This window comes from Eurytemora carolleeae, unplaced genomic scaffold (genome assembly GCF_000591075.1).
Source record: "Eurytemora carolleeae unplaced genomic scaffold, Eaff_2.0 scaffold1532, whole genome shotgun sequence".
In the NCBI taxonomy this organism is placed as follows: Eukaryota; Metazoa; Arthropoda; class Copepoda; order Calanoida; family Temoridae; genus Eurytemora; species Eurytemora carolleeae.
In genome coordinates this window covers 13691-33141 of record NW_019397577.1, presented here as the reverse complement: position 1 = coordinate 33141, position 19451 = coordinate 13691, and the positions used below count along the sequence as shown (strand labels likewise).

Genomic DNA, 19451 nt, shown 5'->3' with positions numbered 1-19451 from the left:
ACTGTACTGTTGGTAGATACCGGCAATATACTCTTATATATACAAGCAAACTGTACAGTTGGTAGATACTGGCAATAAACTCCTATATATACAGGTAAACTGTACTGTCGATAGATCCTTGCAATCCCTTACTTCTATGTATACAAGTAAACTGTACAGTTGGTAGATACTGGCAATATACTCTTATATATACAAGCAAACTGTACAGTTGGTAGATACTGGCAATAAACTCATATATATATACAGGTAAACTGTTCAGTTGGTAGATACTGGCAATAAACTCCTATATACAGGTAAACTGTATACTGGCAATAAACTCCTAAATATACAGGTAAACTGTACAGTTGGTAGATACCGGCAATATACTCTTATATATACAGGTTAACTGTACAGTTGGTAGATATTGGCAATCCCTTACTCATATATATATATACAAGTTAACTGTACAGTTGGTAGATCCTGGCAATATACTCCTATATATATACAGGTAAACTGTACTGTTGGTAGATCCTTGCAATTTCTTACTTCTATATATACAAGTAAACTGTACAGTTGGTAGATACTGGCAATAAACTCCTATATATACAGGTAAACTGTACAGTTGGTAGATACTGGCAATATACTCCTATATATACAGGTAAACTGTACAGTTGGTAGATCCTTGCAATATACTCCTATATATACAGGTAAACTGTACAGTTGGTAGATCCTTGCAATATACTCCTATATATATATATATATAGGTAAACTGTACGCTCTACAGGTACGCGAAGTCATCAAGTCCCATGTCCGATTCAAAACTGAACCCTTAAAGCTGTGTAAGATGAAGAATTCATAAAATAATTATGATCTGGTATTTAAAAATTAATTATTTTCAATTGTGACATTTTACTATTTTTATTGATTTGTCTAGGTAAGCCCCCTGGTGGATTGCTGCTGTATGGTGGATTTGATAAAAATATGACCGCTCTCTCGGATTGCTGGAGGATGGATTTTGCTAATGGTAAAACTTTTGTTCTCATGAATATCTCATGTGTATTGCTTGAGATATTCTCTTCTTTGTCAAAGATACTTCTTCTCTTGCAGATCTCTTGGTAGAGTAAAGTGCGTTATTTGGTCAAAGTTAAGCTTAATTTTTCCAACTCACTTAAACATAAATTGTTTGAAAAAAATATATATTCTTAAGTTTAAAGATATGGAAATGATTCATCATTGTTTTAGACACACCGCTTGCTTTAAAGCATATCAAATTGCTGTATTTGGTCATAAATTGCATTATTTGGTTTTAGTGTTTAACTTTATCATTTTACACTCGTTTAAGCTGGTCCAGTAAAAATGTTTACAACAAAACTTTTTTAACAAACTTTTAAATTATTTGTCACTTAAAAAAATACGAACAAAAATAAACACCCAAATCGGACAAGAATGAACTTTAGAAAAAAAATTAATTATTTGATTTTATTATTATTCATTCACCTCCAAGCACCAATAAAAGTTGAAAACCTTTTATCCGACATTAATCTTTCTTCCTCTCATCAAGCTGTTCAGCGAGGAGAGGATCATCAAGATGCTCACCGAAGGGAGGATCATCAAGCTTCTCAGCGAGGAGAAGATCATTAATTTGCTGAGCGAGGGGAGGATCAAGCTGTTCAGCAAGGGGAGGATCATCAAACTGCTCAATGAGAAGAGGATCATCAAGCTGTTCAGGGTTTTCAGTCCTCTTGAAAACAGTTCCGGCATTAGCTTAAGTTTGTGAAGAGCATTTGTTTTTACAATTTATTTTTATAATCAAAAATTTTTAACAATTTTCAAAAGTGCAGTGAATTTTTTCTGACTTGTGCATTGTTTTTTCGCTGATCTACCGATTTAATTTTTCCAGGAATACTGACTAGTGACTCAACTAATTGAAGGTTCAGGTTCAAATTCATTGTTCAATATTCTTACACAGGTTTTAGAAAAGAATTTCACTAACCTTAGCAAGGTTTGGAAATTCCGAGGATATCAATTGTCAGAATTCCACCTTAATAATAACAAATGGTAAAGAAAGGTTATGAAAGGAGTGGTTATTTTCGATAAAAGAATTTTTGTTTGTCTCGGACACAGTGCTTCAGTACACGGCTTCGTCTACAATCTTTTCCTTGCAGCCGGCAGTGTATAAACTGGTCTCGTAGTGCATGGTGCACACCCATCAGTATTCTAATCCAAGGTTTATAGAGTTCCTGTCTCTTTTGACAAGAGTGAGGGCAAAGAGAGGCATACAGAAACCCCTCCTTCTCTGCACTATTATTTCTTGTTATTCCACACAGGATTCTGTTCAGCCACAAGAAACTTGAGAGAGTTGTATAGGAACCCGACTTTTCTGAGCTCTCTTGATACCTACACATAGAACCAGATTCAAATGAAAGAATTAACGTCTTTCCGACGAGTTCGGATACTTAATAATAGCTAACCAGGCTTGTTATTAAGGAGTATATTTAATGCTGCCAGTAGCATAATCTGGAACCAAATACCCCAACTTACGAAAACATTTTAATAGGTTTGTAGTATGCTTAACTTTAAATATGCAATAATTCCATCATTGACACTTAAGGAGCTACCAAAGATCTCTATGGAGCAACTACTGGAGGAAAAAAAAATTCAAAAACAATCAATGAACCCTACAAAGCTTAGCTCTTGAATTGCATTTCTTAGCTCTAAAATTAAAAAAATGCATTATTTTTTACATTTGTTTTTTAATGTCCTGTAAATGTTACAATGAGAAAAGAAGAAAATTTCGCGATTAACAATATACAAATCTGAAAAAAAATATTTTAATAAGAAGTTATTTTGGCTAGGCTAACATCTTTACTTGCAATGATATTAGGGTTGAAAGATAGGTATAATCAAATTCGGCAATTTTTTAAATAAAACCAAATAACGCACTTTACTCTACATGTTATTCAAAGTTAATCTGGCAGAATTTTTTGTTAAGTCATACTTCAGTTCTAAATTGGGGTCCAACAAAAAATTCGGACCAGTCGGTTCAATCACTGATTGATTTGATTTGATTTGATTTGATTTGATTTGATTTGATTTGATTTGATTCGATTCGATTCGATTCGATTCGATTTGATTCGATTCGATTCGATTTGATTTCGATCCGATCCGATTCGATTCGATTGATTTAATTGATTTAGAAGAATTGAGTTGGGTAAGACAAAAACAGTTTGAGGATGGAGCCCGGCTTTGGCACACAGCTGTTCCTATCAATCAATCAACTGTAATTATTGTTGGTGGCCTCACTAACAATATCCAGGCTCCGGAATACGTTACTAAACATCATGCAGAAAAGGTTAAACTCATTCATTCTCATTTTAAATATATAAAATAATTTATACCTTAATTTAATATGACACTTAAGTCTGCTAGACTTAAACATTTTATTATAAAATGTGAAGATTTTATCATCAAGGATCATGTATGGATCTTTTTAAAGGGACTGTAAGCTCAATTTCAAGTGAGTATTACCAACCGTGCATAAATAGCAATGCCTGATTTACAACGGTACTCTTGAAACCTTTATCTGATCAAAAATATGGATGATAAAGTACGTCGTTTTTCTGATTTGAAAAAGTGCTTTATTCAGATAGTTTCTTTTGTCTTTCTGAAGTTAAGAAATGCGCAAGTCACTATTGCAGAGAATCCAGAAATGAAAATTAACAGTTTTCATACACAAAAACCATAATAGTTCTAAATCATACTTGATCAGACAAAACCTTTAACGGGCATGGTTGTAAATCGGACATTAGAAATATGAAAACAACTGAAAAAAATTGACCCTCAAAGATGGGAGGTCCGTAAATTGCGTTTAGGCAACAAACAAAAAAGCGACTTTTTCAAAAGTTTTGACAAAATTTGTGTTTTCAAAATTGGTTAATTAAAATAATCCCTTTATCTTTAAAATGAAAACACATGATTAACGAAAATGAATTAAAAATGTATGTTTAGGTTTTATTTCTGCGTGTTGCTCCCCCTAGTTTGCTCTCTCTTTCTCTAGAGTTTATTTCAAATCATCAAACTTTATTCAAACAACATTTTCGGGAACTACCTTTTAATCTCAGGTAATTATACCTTTTCGGGAACTAACCTTTAATCTCAGATAATTAAACATTTTCGGGAACTAACCTTTAATATCAGGTAATTATACATTTTCGGGAACTACCTTTTAATATCAGGTAATTATACATTTTCGGGAACTACCTTTTAATTTCGGGAACTACCTTTTTAATCTCAGGTAATTATACATTTTCGGGAACTAACCTTTAATCTCAGGTAATTATACATTTCGGGAACTACCTTTTAATCTCAGGTAATTCTACATTTTCGGGAACTAACCTTTAATCTCAGGTAATTATACATTTTCGGGAACTAACCTTTAATCTCAGGTAATTATACATTTTCGGGAACTACCTTTTAATCTCAGGTAATTCTACATTTTCGGGAACTAACCTTTAATCTCAGGTAATTATACATTTTCGGGAACTAACCTTTAAATCTTAAGATAGTTTAAAATTTTCAAGTTTTACCCTCTCATATAGTTTTATTCATTGCATAGGATTCGGATTCCGATCCGTTGGATCCGTAACATTTTGGCTTCCTTGATCCGGATCAGCAAAAAACAAAGGGGCTAAAAATCCATCAAAACCAACAAATTTGCTCTCGAACACAATTCAAAATTGTTAACTGAAAATTTATTTCCAAATTTCTGAATGCTTCACTCACTAAGTTTCAGCAAAAAAAAATAAGGGAAAAAAAGAAAGAGAATATTTTATTTGTTCAAACAACCCGCTAAATTTTGAAGAAATTTACAGGACCTGCATCCGGATTCAGTTTTGGTTTCGGATCCATTTTTTCAGAATGGATCAGGATCCAGATCCGCATAAAAATGAAATGAATGCTTAGCGCTGGTTTTGTAATTGGTTTTATCAGGATCCAGATCCGCATCAAAATGAAATGAATGCTTAGCGCTGGATTTGTAATTGGTTTTGTTTTAGGAGTATTCTGGAGATTAGAGCATCTGGAGGCGCCTAATTCAAGTATTCTTTTCACTTGTCTCAAGACTTCAATCTTGGGTATTCCACTAGCCTAAAGAACTCAATCTTGGGTATTCCACTAGCCTCAAGAACTCAATCTTGGGTATTCCACTAGCCTAAAGAACTTAAACTCGGGTATATCACTAGCCTAAAGAACTCAATCTGGATATTCCACTAGCCTCAATCATTTAATCTTTGGTATTCCACTAGCCTCAATAACTTAATCTTTGGGATTCCCCTAGCCTCAAGATCTTGGGTATTCCACTACTAGCCCTTAAGAATATAATCTTGGATATTCAACTGGCTTTAACAATTTAATCTTGGTTATTCCACTAGCCTCAAGAACTCCAATCTGGGTATTCCACTAGCCTAAAAAATGCAATCTTTGGGATTCCACTAGCCTAAAAAAATTTAATCTTTTGGATTCCATTAGCCTCAAGGACTCAATCTTGGGTATTCCATTATCCTCAAGAATTCAATCTTCGGTATTCCACTAGCCTCTTTTAATCTTGTTCCTAACCAATAAAACGCTTCAAAAATGGAAATATTTTTTCCATAACTAGTCCAACAAATGTGCATTATCTTGACCATTACTATCGTTAAGAATGAACTCTGATCTTAACCACAATTGTCTTTAGGATCGATTCGATATGTCCTTATAATAAATAGCTACAAGAATGTTTATTTCTAGAATTGACAATGTCTTGACTCTGTAAGTCCTAAGAAATAACATATCTTGGTCATATCAAGTTCATAGGTTTGACCAAATCTAAGTCATTCTGGGTCAATGATTAAGTCCAATGATTGTTTTCTGAATCTTGAAATTGGATCTTATTATTGTTATATTGATATTTTAAGCTTGCAAATTATACCTATGTTATTATTAATATTTGTAATGTATTATTGATGAAGTTGATCTCCTTTTTTCCAATGATGTTTTGGTTGATACTAAAAGGACTTCACTAGTCTCCTGGAGTTTGTAATAACTCTTGTAATAATAGAGATAAATGGTGTTAACTCTGCACCTATATTCTTTTAATCCGTAAGGGACAGAAAAATATTTAAATTTTTTTTCTTGATCAGGGGCGTAGGAGAGGGGGTGGGGGTGGCCCAAAACAGGTATTAATATACACAAATATTCTATTGCCGATATTTCATAATTTTTTTCAAGATTCTAGGTCTGACAGAATATTAGACCGCAACAAAAAAGCCTTACTAGGACAGATTCACCTTACCGGAGGAGCCCTGAATGGTTCAGGGGCTAAAAAGCCAATAGTCAGGGGGCCGTTTGATACACATCAGACTTTTGAAATTGAAGAAGAATCAATGCCATTAATGCAAAATTAAATAAGGAAAGGAAAGTAAAATCATAAAAATATTTAATATTTCTTTGAAATGATAAACAATAAATACTTTTTCAGCGGCGTCAAGATAAAAAATATCACTAAACACCCCCCTTATGGATTTCATTTGTCAAAACTAAGAAAATAATTAATTTAGATTATTTCAAACCATACAACTTTCAGAAAGTGTTTTCAATAGCTTATAGACCCAAAATAAACCATTTTTATAGAAAGGGGCGCCTAGAAAATCAATTTCACTGAACACTCCCCTCTTGGATTTCATTTGTAAAAAACTATTTGATTTTGGATAAAAATGTTTCATTTTGGATCTTTAAGCTATTGAAGACACTTCCTAAAAGATGGTATGGATTAAAATATTTTAAAATTATTATTTTAGTCGTTTTTGACAAAATCCAAGATGGGGGTGTTCAGTAAAATTGAATTTCTAGGGGCCCCTTTCAATAAAAATGGTTCATTTTGGATCCTTAAGCTATTGAAGACACTTTCTAAAGGTTGGAATGGTTCAAAATGGTTAGTTTTTGACTAATTAAATCCATGAGAAGGGTGGTCAACGATATTGGAATTCTTGGCGCTCCTTTCAATAAAAATGGTTCATTTTGGATCTTAGATCATTGATATATCGGCAATAAAATATTTCTTTTTATAAATACATGTTTTGGGCCACACACACACACCCCCCCCTTTCTACGCCCCTGATCAAGAAAAAAAATTTGAATTATTTTTCTGTCCCTTATGGATTAAAAGAATATAGGTACAAAGTATGCACCATTTATCTATATTATTACAAGAGTTATTACAAACTCCAGGAGACTAGTGAGGTCCTTTAGTAGAAATTAAGTACTTTGTTTTTAAATCTAATATTTTCTCAATGGCCCATAATCTAATATTTATAATAATATTAGTTTTTTTCATATGTTGTAAAAAGTTAACGCAATTTATTATAGCAAAATAATTTCAGAAATAAAGTAAAATGAGCCACATCTCAGAATTTTTGAAACAGGTAAAAATAGTTTACGAAATTTCTTCGATTTTTTTATCTTAAAGGAACTGTAGACGTAATTTCAAGTGGGCCTCCATTAGTGGGCAAGTCAGATTAACAAGAATTCCCATTGGACCTTTGACAGAGCTACGGTTAAAACTGTTTTGTATCTTTAAATGTTTAGGTGAGGCGGAGTCCGCCTCCAAGGCGTGGAAATATACCGTCCGCCTGGGACTGTTTCACAACTGCCAGTAAAACTGCTAAAGTGTACAGGTAGCTTTAAAAATAACCACCCGGCCATTTTGTGGATTGTTTGTCTTTGATTTATTGGCTGGTTAAATGGATTTCCTGATTAATTAATTGTTTTTTTCGGTTGATCTAATGGTTGATTTATATTTAGGTCTATGGGTAGAAGTGTGAACAGAAGAGTTTTCTATACTGCTGATTTGATTGCCTCCAATGAAGAGCTTGAATTTCCTCATACAAAGAGCTTCATAGCAGGGTTAGTTTTTTTTCTGGCATTTTGTCTTACAAGCTTACTGGGATGGTAAAATGTCAGCTACTAGCTAAAGTGCCCGGCGTTGCCCGTAAACATTTTTTTTAAAGATCTAATACCAAAAAATTTGGGGGGAAATCCTATTTTTGGGCCTATAACTAACATATATTCACTATACATAAATACATACATTCATACATACATACATTCATACACCCATACTACTTTATTTATAAATTCATCTGTTTATTCATCAATCCATTTATCCTACTTTATTTCTAAATTCATCTGTTCATTCATCAATCCATTTAGCCTACTTTATTTCTAAATTCATCTGTTTATTCATCAATCCATTTAACCTACTTTATTTCTAAATTCATCTCTGTTTATTTATCCATCCATTTAACCTACTTTATTTCTAAATTCATCTGTTCATTCATCAATCCATTTAACCTACTTTATTTCTAAATTCATCTGTTCATTCATCATTCTATACATACATTTATACACCCACTCACACAACCACTCACACACCCACTCACACACACACACATGTGAGCGAAGAGTTTTATTATATAGATTTTTATTAATTAATTAAATCTTAGAATGTATCAAATGTTATGCATAAAAACAGTTTAATGACATGAACCTTTCATCCTTTAATCTCAATAATCATCTTTAACATTTTAACATACTAATGTACAGATAGGATCATGATGAATCTGAGAGTGTACAAAAGGGTCCATGCCAGACCGCCATAGGCTTGTGTTAACTCTGAATTTACACTCAGCTCTTAACTGGGATAATTCATTTGAACTTAAATGGAAGGTAGCTCAAGTCTAAAATCTTATATTGAAGGATCGACAGGGATTATTATTATGATTATCAAACCAATTAAATCGATCAAATGATTAAGTATTTCCTCTGTTAAGAACCAGTTGGAGCGTATACAAGGTGAGTCCTCTGTGGAATCTCAAGTACCAAGAACAAAAAAAGAAGTCTGCAGATGATACTGATTATAATCTTGAAGAAAAAGAAAGATTATTGTATGATCAGGTTTGTTTATGTTATTTGTTTACTTTTTTCAAATACCACGAGGATCAAGTTTTATGAATTTGAGGTAGGTCGCTGTAGATAACTAACAAATCCTGAACCAACAATTCAAGATACATGCTTGAGCTGATCTGTTGACCTAGTTCAAATTTATTAAAACCGGAGCCGAATTCAATGAATTTGAACTACCTATTGCTGGTTCAAATTTGAATCACCGATTAAAATCTTTCCTTAGTCTTTAACTTTTAATCGGTGATTCTTTGAACCGGCAGATAGTAGTTCAGCGAAGTAGTTTAAATTCATTGAATTCGGTCCCCGGTCCCTGAGCACAAAGTTACATGCTACGAACTAGAATTCTGAATTTTGCAGATTTACGAATATTTCACTCCGCATTTTCACTTAAATGAAGAAGATGATGTTAAGGTACCAGTACAAACGTCGGACGCACAAACGTCGGACGCCACAAACGTCGGACAGTACAAACGTCGGACGCACAAACGTCAGACCAGTACAAACGTCGGACCAGTACAAACGTCGGACCAGTACAAACGTCGGACCAGTACAAACGTCGGACTAGTACAAACGTCGGACCAGTACAAACGTCGGACGGGTACATTTATAAGAAAAAACGTCGGACTTGGTAGATTTTGAATGTACCATTGTATTAAACAATTTCAAACTATGAATTCTACAAGATCATACAGTTTAATCCCTATATCTTTGCAACCCGATGTTGTAGATGTTTCCAAGAACAGTTCGTAGACTTATTGCTTTATTTCCAGAGCTTTCTTTAACTACTTGTTTTTCTATTTCCCGTACTCTTTTCTTCAAAAGATCACTGTCATGTGTATGCTCTCCTGCAGGAAACTGATAATCTTGTCATTCTCAAGAATTGTTTTTCCTTTGAATGCATTGGTAATCGGTTTTGTTGGGTTTCTTCTTTGTAACCCTATATTCAAACTGATTTGAATCATGTAGGTGCCGTCCCCCCTGCTTAACCTCAATATAGTTAGCAGTCTCCTCGTCCATGTATCCAGACTTTGTGAGATTATGAATTTTTAACAAAAAAAATTTGGGATTTTTTTTAGAGAAAATTGCGAATTTACAAGAATTTTAATCTGAAAATTCAAATATATTTTTTCCTCCTTGGTCCGACGTTTTTCCTTATAAATGTACCCGTCCGACGTTTGTACTGGTCCGACGTTTGTACCAGTCTGACGTTTGTACTGGTCCGATGTTTGTACTGGTCCGACGTTTGTACTGGTCCGACGTTTGTACTGTCCGACGTTTGTAAGTCTTATGTTTGTACCGTCCGACGTTTGTGGGTCCGACGTTTGTACTGGTACCGATGTTAAAATTATTTTCAGAGCTTCAGGCGGATATCTGATTATTGTCATGATTGTGATAATTATTATTTTCAGAACTTCAGGCGGATATCTGATTATTGTCATGATTGTGATAATCATTATTTTCAGAAATTCAGGCGGATATCTGATTAGTGTCATGATTGTGATAATCATTATTTTCAGAACTTAGGCTGATATTTGATTATTGTCACGATTGTGATGATCATTATTTTCAGAACTTCAGGCTGATATTTGATTATTGTCATGATTGTGATGATCATTATTTTCAGAACTTCAGGCTGATATCTGATTATTGTCATGATTGTGATGATGGTGGAAAATAGCTCTTGGCTGTTTTGATTATTTTTTCCACCTAATTTTAATAAAAATAGCAAAACATTTCAATTAAATAGATTTAAGGAGAACGATTAGAGATCAGGGTGCGATTTTATCTTATGCTAAATAGTTTATACACTAATTCGAATAACTAGAGTTTAAGTAATTTTCTTACTTGAACACAACGAATATCAAAGCATATTAAAACATATCTAATAAGTTTTACATGAATAGCAATTCGGTTTATAACACATTGTCATGTAATTTTCAAAAAGAGAATTTAGTAGTCTATTTTTAAATATACTTAGAGAGTTGCTTCTTTTTAAGTCAAGAGGCAGGTTATTCCACATCTTAAGAAGAGAGCTTGATGGTAAATACTGTAATGAGCACATTTTGAGAATGTCAATTTGATAGTTAAGAGATCTTTCAAAGTTTCCAAGCTTTTTAAAAATATTTTTAAAAGATGCAGGAAGAAGTTTATGTGTATATTTATACATAAATATAGCTTGGTTAAAGTCTACCAGATCATTAATCTTTAGAATAAGGAGAAGAGGATCACTATGAGACGTGGCTTTTGAGTTATCAATTAATCGTATTGCTCGTTTCTGTAAAATGTGAATTTGTTTTATTTCTGAACATTTGTTTCTTCCCCAGGCTGAAATTCCATATTCTATAATTGATCGAAATAAAGAGTTGTAAATGGTTAGTTTATTATTACTAGTAAGAATATTTTTTACACTTGACAAAGCAAAAACTGCACTGGATGCTTTGTTTTTAACTGCCTTAAGATGATGGTTCCAGTTAAGATTTTCGTCTAAATGAGCACCTACAAACTTAAAAGATTCATTTTTGCATCCAGTTCCTACTCTTTCTATATCTTTATTATCTATTTGAAGTTTAAGCGAGGTGATACTTACAACTTCTTTTTTATTTTTGAAGAGAATATATTTGGTTTTAGACGCATTCAAAGTCAGTTTGTTTGCTTTAAACCAATCTTCTATTTTAGAGAGCTCAAAATTTACCAAATCATATAAGTCGTGTAAGCTTTTTGAAGAAAGTTGCAGTGTTGCATCATCGGCAAAAAGAATTGTAAAAAATTTCGATGCTTAAGGAAGGTCATTGATAAAATAAAATTGGTCCTAATATCGACCCTTGTGGTACACCACAAGAGATTTGATATGATATGATATCAAGTTACATTTGACTCTTGAGCATGGAAGTAAAAATCTCATAATTTCGAGAAAAAATTAAAACTTCTGTATATATATTAATGGTTGTTATTTTAGAAAGCTTTGAAGAGGTATGCTGCTGTTATCCAGAGTTTTCTACCAGCTGACTCTTCTGTGGCTGATATTTATAAAGTCGAGATATCAACACTGCAGGGACTCAGGTCAAACTTACCACAGTTTAACCCAGAACTTAGGCGTAATCGAAAGAATTTATAAAATGTCGTCTTCTTAACCTACCAAAAATGGAATGCTGCAGATATTTATATTTTCAATTGAATAATTACATAGAGCTCTTCATGACTGTTCCCGCATATTCATGACTATTTATTTATTTTTACAATTATACTGAGATTTAGCTTTAATGAAATGAACCACGTTTAAAAAATTTCAAGATGACATTTATAAATTTTTTCGATGTCTCCGAAACATTGGTAATTTGCAATTTTGGTTCTTTGGAAAAAAAGTGAAATGGATATTTAATACTATGTCTGACATATACTAGGATTGCGATAATGGAACATTAAAATGACAAAAAAATCCTCATTATTACTCAAATAAAGGTTAAAGGGTAATGTTTTAAATCCGTTCCATAACTTTTAAAATGGAGGGTCACTAAAAATTTTGTCGGCAATCCTTATTTTTTAATATTTCAGAGGGTCAAGGAATGACAAAGACGCGCTCATGATTGAAGTCCGTGTCTGCTGGGACGACCAGGACAGGATTATCTTCAATGGTATGTACATTTTTAATCGGACATTTAAAGCGGGCATTTTAATTTGGACATTTTTCATCGGGCATTTTTTAATATACATTTTAAATTGGCCTTTTTAATGTGACATTTGAATTCTACATTTTTAATTGGACATTTTAAGTTGGTACATTTGAAATTGTAGACATTTTAAATTATACATCTTAAATTGGACATTTTTAATTGTAAATTGTACATTTTTAATTTTACATTTTAAATTGGACATTTTAAGTTGGACATTTTAAATTAGACATTTTAAATTAGACATTTTAAATTAGACATTTTAAACTAGACATTTTAAACTAGACATTTTAAACTAGACATTTTAAATTTGACATTTTAAATTTGACATTTTAAATTTGACATTTTAAATTGGACATTTTAAATTGGACATTTTAAATTGGACATTTTTATTTGTACATTTTTTATTGTACATTTAAATCGGGAATTTTTAATTGTACATTTAAAATTGGACATATTAAATTTGACTTTTTTTATTTTACATTTTAAAAAATGTACAATTTAAAATAATTGTACATTAGACATTAGATTGGATATTGGATATTGGACATTGGGCATTGGACATTGGGCATTGGACATTGGGCATTGGACATGGGACATGGGACATGGGACATTGTACATTGTACATTATACATTGTACATATGACATTTGAAATTAAACACTGGACATTGTGAGTAAAATTTCAAATTTTGAGCTATTTTAACTTTTTTGTTCCTTTCTTAAGTGAAGGTAATTTTTACTCGAAACAAAAAAAAACTATCTTAGTGTATTTTTTTCTTCGATTTTATGATCAAGGATATGGGATGATCAAGGATATGGGATGGTCTTTTTAGATATTTTTTTAATAAGTTTTTCAAACTGAGGCAACTTCTTATCATTTCTTAAAAACGTAATTTTAGAATATTTATTCAAAAAGGAACCGAGATATAAATGAAGATTTACTGTTTATTTATTTGTTTATTTATTTATATTAATATCCCGTCTACGTACTGCTAACTTAGACGTGAACAGTACTTTTTTAACCTTCGTTACTTCTAATTCTTTAAAGGAGTCTTGTGTGGAATTGAAACTTCAGAACTAATGATAAAATCAGCAAATGCAACATCTCTACCTGTTCTTCTGACCTCGGTAAGTATATAACTGTACTATACTGTACTGTACTGTATCCCAGTTTTAACACTTTTTTAGAATTTTGAAAGGTGCGGCGTTTTCTCCAAATTTTTGTCATTTGAAAAGAGAAAATGGTTTTTTCAAAAAACTTAAGTAACTCACCAAGATGTTTTGAGGTTTAGAAAAAATGTTATTTAAAATCGAGATATTTGAGTATATATACTGCAAGGTAATGTGGATACTGTGGAGCGTGTACTACTACCAATATATATGATGTACTGTACTGCAGGGTAATGTGGATACTGTGGAGCGTGTACTACTACCAATATATATATGTACAGTACTGCAGGGCAATTTGGATACTGTGGAGCATGTACTACTAACGATATATACATATTTATGTACTGTACTGCAGGGTAATGTCGATACTGTGGAGCGTGTACTACTAACAATTATGTACTGTACTGCAGGGTAATGTGGATACTGTGGAGCGTGTACTCTACGGATTATCTAAATGTTTTGATTGTGTTATTTCTCCACTTATATTTTCAGGTAATTTAAATTTTATTTTAAAACTTCAAATATCTTTTTTCTTTAATTTTTTCCTCCGTCCTCGTTTTCTTTGTATTTTTATAAATATTTCTCGTGTTAAATGGCTCAATGTTCTCAGTTAGAACATTACAGAATGTATTCAAAGGGGAAAAACAAAATTAAGTAATGATTGTGTTTTCTCCTTATCATATTTTTGGCGATGAAAGTAGAATAACGTTTTTATATTGTGTCCCTGTTTCGTTCAAATTCATGAAATTTAATCCATTTCTTCATACGAGAAAATTAAATTTAAATTTTAACTAAAAAAATCCAAAATATGTTGACCAGTAAAATAACACAAACACCGAAATTATTTTTTATTTACATGTATGAATTCGAATAAAATTACCAAGGGTGCATACAAAAATAAATCTTGCGGTGGTGAACATAAATTGCGTGAAGCACTAAAAAAATCGGAATATTTGGCTACTTGGATGCCACAGGAATAAATATAAGATACTTTAAAGGTACACAAACAGTCCAATTGCAGCACTGCAATAATCTACTTTTTTATTTTTGAAGAGAATATATTTGGTTTTTATTCATTCTTGATCAAAATTATAAACATTAAATTATAATTCATTCTTGATCAAAATTATAAAGATTAATTTATAATTCTAAATCTTGATCACTATTATCAACATTGATATATTAAGCTTTAATTAGTACAATTGTAAATCGGACAGTGCCATCTTTGAATGGAGGCCGAGGGTCACTTGAAATTACTTTCAATGAATATGGGGGGGGATGAAAAACGTCTCTCAGCAGGCAAGAAACACAACTAAGTCTACTGCATTAAAAAAAAAAATGATTATTATAGGTTGAAATATCTGATTGATTTGTTTGGAATTTAATTGATTTTTTACTATCAGAGTCGAATGTTGCAACTTTTTGAATTTGTATGGCCTTCTTCAGTGTGAGTCGTTTGTAACAATTTTCTCCTTAAAGACACAACAGATAAGAAGTAAGATTAGAAACGATCACCTTCAATAATTTTTTCTCCGTAAACCTATACTCCCTTTAATTTTTCGCGAACACTCCCTTTTAGAAAGCATTTTAGCCACTTTGGGAATATAACGTTGATGTTATAACGTTGATGTTATAACTTGATTAAATAATTAAAAAATTTTATGACATCTAACATTATCCTATACTAATATCTTTTTCATTAAGAGCAAAGAAACGGAAGGATCTGTCCAGTAAGAATAATATTTCTCCACAAACCCAGCAGGTATTATTGTAGTATTATCTGTAGGAAGAAAGTGTAATAATCAAAATTATCGTTATAATATTGAAAAAAAATATTAACCGGTTTAGGTTCAAATCAAAATTTTAATTCACATATTTTTTAGTATTTTACTTAGTTAAAATGCCCCAACACAATAAAATATCTTTTTTTCAGTCAATCCACAAGAATAATAGTTTCGAAACCTTTCTTCTTCATTAAAATCTTATTTATTATAGGAGACAGTTGTTAAGAATGCTGTCTTCCGCTACTCAATTCCGCAAACAATGAAGACGACCAAGGAGAAAATATCCACATTCAAACTCACATTTGATGCTGCAGAAGGTAATCAACGCTATGTTTATTGTTTATTCTTATAAATAGATAAATTCTCGTATTTAAGTGAACGCCACCAAATCCGAGGTTTAAGGTTATTAATAGTTCTATAATCTATTAATAGTTGCATCAAGGGTTAGCCAGGTCCATCTAGAGCCTGATTTATGTATTCTACTTTATTCAGTGGCTTTCCATAGCAATGTTGTGAACTCCATAATAGGACAGATCTTTAAAATGCCAACACTATCTAGTGACCAGTCTTAACAATGTTGCCAATTCCATCTAGTGGCCAGTCTTAATAATGTTGCCAACTCCATCTAGGGGTCAGTCTTAACAATGTTGTCAACTCCATCTAGTGGCCAGTCTTAACAATGTTGCCAATTCCATCTAGTGGCCAGTCTTAATAATGTTGCCAACTCCATCTAGGGGTCAGTCTTAACAATGTTGTCAACTCCATCTAGTGGCCAGTCTTAACAATGTTTCCAGTTCCATTTAGTGGTCAGTCTTAATAATGTTGCCAACTCCATCTAGTGGTCAGTCTTAACAATGTGGTTAACTCCATACTAGCGGCCAGTCTTAACACTAAATGATTGTATTTCTAGTGAAGAGTCTGTGGCAGTGTTTCCACAAGGATGGAGAAAATGAGATTACAGAGACGGAGATGCTTAGCTTTCATTCCGGTCTCAATATGCACATTGAGTACGTTTTGTAGTTAAACACTTTCTATTTATGATTTGATTTGTTAATTAACTTTATGACCTCCATGAACTGTTTGAACTTCATCAACTGCATAACCTCTTTAAACTGTATGACCTTCATAAACTTTTTGACCTCCATGACCTATATGATTTCAATCAATTCTATGAATTCCATGATTTCTATGAAGTCCGTGAATTTAATGACTTTCATGAACTGGATTACATTTATAAACCTTATAAACTGTGACCTCCAGAACTTTCATGGACATGGTTAATGTTATGTCCCCTTTGACCAACATAATCTCCTTGACCTCCATGCATTCTATGACCTCCATTAACTCCACAGTATATTACCTCCTAAGCTATATGACATTATATGCAGGGCGAGTCTAGGGCTGAAGGTTGACCAACTAGACCTTAAGGAAGTGACACTACCCTTTGTGTCTCTATCTGCTGGAGGCAAGATTAGAATTCAAGATGAAGCCCATGTCAAGCTTATACTTAGGTAAGTCATGCGATGGGCGGCCCTGTGGTTGGTTGTATTCTTGTTCACTAGGTTGCCTGCTTCTTTTTGGGTTCTGTTATTGGTAAGCTAGTACAAATTCGGTTTAGTAACTTCATCTTGAGATTGATATGTGGATTGTAGGGCATCCCTAGAGCGGATCCATTACAAACTATGAGGCCAAATTTTAATATTTTATGTAGTGTTTCTAAATGTTTGAGTTAAGTTGAGTTGAGTTGATTTGACACCCTAAATTGATTTGATACCTTGATTATGTCATTGAATTTGATCGACCTTAAGATAATTCAGCCATTTGATTGCAATTGACCTGAAAGTAATTCAGGAATTTGACCGTAATTGATCTTAAAATAATTCAGGCATTTGAACACAATTGACCTTACAATAATTCAGACATTTGACCGCAATTTACCCTTAAATGATTTAGGGATCGGACCGCAATTGAACTTAAAATGATTCTGGCATTTGACCGCAATTTACCTTACAATTTTCTGGCATTTGACCGCAATAATTCAGGCATTTGACCGCAATAGCAAAGGAATTTGACTGCAATTGACCTTGATATAATTTAGGCATTTGACCGCAATTGACCTAAAAAAATTCAGGCATTTGACCGTGTTTGACCTTAACATAATTCAGACATTTGGCCGCAATTGGCCTTGATATAATTTAGGCATTTGACTTTAAGTGACTTTAAAGTAATTCAGGCATTTGACCACAATTAACCTTAAAGTAATTCAATCATTTGACTGCAATTGGCCGGATTAATTCAGTCATTTGACCACTATTGACCTTAATACAATTCAAACACTTGCTCACAATTGACCTATAAATAGTCCAGGCATTTGACTTAAATTGACCTCAAAATTTACCTTAATATAATTTAGGCATTTGACCGTAATTGACCTTACAGTAATTCAGGCATTTGACTGCAATTGACCTTTAAATAATTCAGACATTTGACCGTGATGTGCCAGGGTGAGATGCTGACAGCAAACCCTTGTTTGGGAGATGCTGAAGAGACAATTGAATAGTTTGGGAGATGCTACGGAGATTATGGAATATTTTGGGAGATGCTGAGGAGACAATGAAATATTTTGGGAGATGCTGAGGAGACAATGAAATAGTTCAAACCTAAATAAATAGCCAATTTATCTTTAACTAAATCTTATCATTCAAAGCTGTCCCAAGGATCTAAAAATGTAATAAAACCTTCAAACTAATCAGGAATCATTCTTTGAAACTTAATTTGTCTATCCTCGTATATAGATTTTGGAGTAGATATTCACATGAAACAAATCCGCGAAATTCGTAGTTTTCACGTGGAATTTTCTAGTGTATAGAAATTGGCAGGGGAAAGTCTGAAAATTTAATAAATTTGTAGTTTTTCTGAATGGTTTATTTAACAAAATATTAAACATTCTGTTCTTAATTCAGGAACATCTTTGTGCGGTAAAATAGGTATTATGTGTATTTTCAAATAGAGGAACACTAAATATATTCTGATATATATTATGATATTTAATAATTTCAAATTGAAAAAAAAATCTTTTTAATTTTTCAGGCAAACATTATCCATTAGCTCGATCTGTTTTTTTTTATAAATCACAAAAGAAATAGAACAAAAACTTTGTATTTTTATTAGAATTAGTTACATTCATATTTTTTGCTAACTAACTTTTTACAGAAAAGATTTGAACACTTTTTATTTCGTATGTTTAAGTAACAATCATCTAATTTAACATGTCAATAAGGTTAATGAATAATCATCATTTTAAATAATTTTTTCTTTCAAATAAAAAATAAATTGGTTTTGTAACGACGTGTAAATTCGATAATAATGGTTTAAAATAACTATTTTTTTGTGAAGTGCTGTGTAACTTTCCTTTAGAACATTTTATGTTTATGACCCCAGGGAAGGTTTATGAAAAATCAAAATTTCAAATATTTGTCTCCAAAAGTTTTTTATTTTTGAAAAATTTTGAAAATGCGCAAAAAAATATTATGAAAACATAACTACTTCTATTCTTCCGAATATAACTTTTAAAAATTCTAAGTTATTATTTTTAGAATTGTTTAAATATTATAAAATTATAGTAATATTGTTGCTTTTAAAAATGGCATTCATTTTTTATCTCCAATCCTTTAGACTCTGGCAAAAATATAAAATAATGTATACTTTTTAAGTTTAAAGGTATGAATTGAAAATAAGAATTTTTTTTTTTATCACCCCAATTGTACCTGATCAATAAAGTACCTTATAGTTTTATATGTATTGCATAATGTAATAAATGTATTTACTGAAATAAAAATATTTTAAAAATTG

General features: G+C 32.1%; 3 protein-coding genes across 8 annotated transcripts in view; all 3 read left to right on the top strand.

Annotated features, from left to right (window-relative positions):
- LOC111715000 (kelch domain-containing protein 2) overlaps positions 1 to 7397 on the top strand; it is a 15147-nt gene extending 7750 nt beyond the window's left edge. The window contains exons 13-17 of one of the 3 annotated variants that reach the window (XM_023490235.1): positions 914 to 1003; positions 3177 to 3331; positions 3988 to 4100; positions 5034 to 6013; positions 7264 to 7397. In XM_023490235.1, coding sequence (XP_023346003.1) covers positions 914 to 1003; positions 3177 to 3331; positions 3988 to 4100; positions 5034 to 5070 — 395 coding nt within the window. In that variant the 3' untranslated portion in view covers positions 5071 to 6013; positions 7264 to 7397. Of the gene's footprint in view, positions 1 to 913; positions 1004 to 3176; positions 3332 to 3987; positions 4101 to 5033; positions 6052 to 7242 lie in introns of all 3 variants that reach the window. The other 2 variants (XM_023490233.1, XM_023490234.1) reach the window with 2 other exon arrangements.
- On the top strand, positions 7358 to 15549 carry LOC111715006 (uncharacterized). Its single transcript, XM_023490240.1, has 9 exons — positions 7358 to 7436; positions 7600 to 7688; positions 7816 to 7917; positions 8844 to 8967; positions 11933 to 12036; positions 12529 to 12608; positions 13694 to 13773; positions 14045 to 14068; positions 15520 to 15549. Exons 1-9 carry the CDS (start codon positions 7407 to 7409, stop codon positions 15547 to 15549), a joined length of 663 nt encoding a protein of 220 aa, XP_023346008.1. The 5' UTR covers positions 7358 to 7406.
- LOC111714998 (uncharacterized) lies at positions 15481 to 19451 on the top strand. Of its 4 annotated transcripts, none has more exons than XR_002768147.1 (6): positions 15481 to 15577; positions 15811 to 15916; positions 16510 to 16606; positions 16988 to 17110; positions 18081 to 18327; positions 19338 to 19451. XR_002768147.1 is itself a non-coding variant. In XM_023490227.1 (5 exons), exons 2-5 carry the CDS (start codon positions 15859 to 15861, stop codon positions 18157 to 18159), a joined length of 357 nt encoding a protein of 118 aa, XP_023345995.1. In that variant the 5' UTR covers positions 15481 to 15577; positions 15811 to 15858; the 3' UTR covers positions 18160 to 18521. The 4 variants fall into 4 exon arrangements, 2 of the variants coding, with proteins under 2 accessions (XP_023345995.1, XP_023345996.1); XR_002768146.1 differs by lacking the exon at positions 19338 to 19451 and adding an exon at positions 18690 to 19032; XM_023490227.1 differs by lacking the exon at positions 19338 to 19451 and having other exon boundaries at positions 18081 to 18521.

Bases quoted from the DNA above. Each gene is read 5' to 3' on its own strand.
- LOC111714998 (XM_023490227.1), top strand. From the start codon at position 15,859: ATGAAGACGACCAAGGAGAAAATATCCACATTCAAACTCACATTTGAT. The intron at 15,917-16,509 runs GTAATCAACGCT...TTGTATTTCTAG, and splicing joins CACATTTGATGCTGCAGAAG to TGAAGAGTCTGTGGCAGTGT. The intron at 16,607-16,987 runs GTACGTTTTGTA...CATTATATGCAG, and splicing joins GGTCTCAATATGCACATTGA to GGCGAGTCTAGGGCTGAAGG.
- LOC111715006 (XM_023490240.1), top strand. From the start codon at position 7,407: ATGAGCCACATCTCAGAATTTTTGAAACAG. The intron at 7,918-8,843 runs GTTAGTTTTTTT...TCCTCTGTTAAG, and splicing joins ACAAAGAGCTTCATAGCAGG to AACCAGTTGGAGCGTATACA. The intron at 14,069-15,519 runs GTACTACTACCA...TTTTTCATTAAG, and splicing joins ATGTGGATACTGTGGAGCGT to AGCAAAGAAACGGAAGGATC.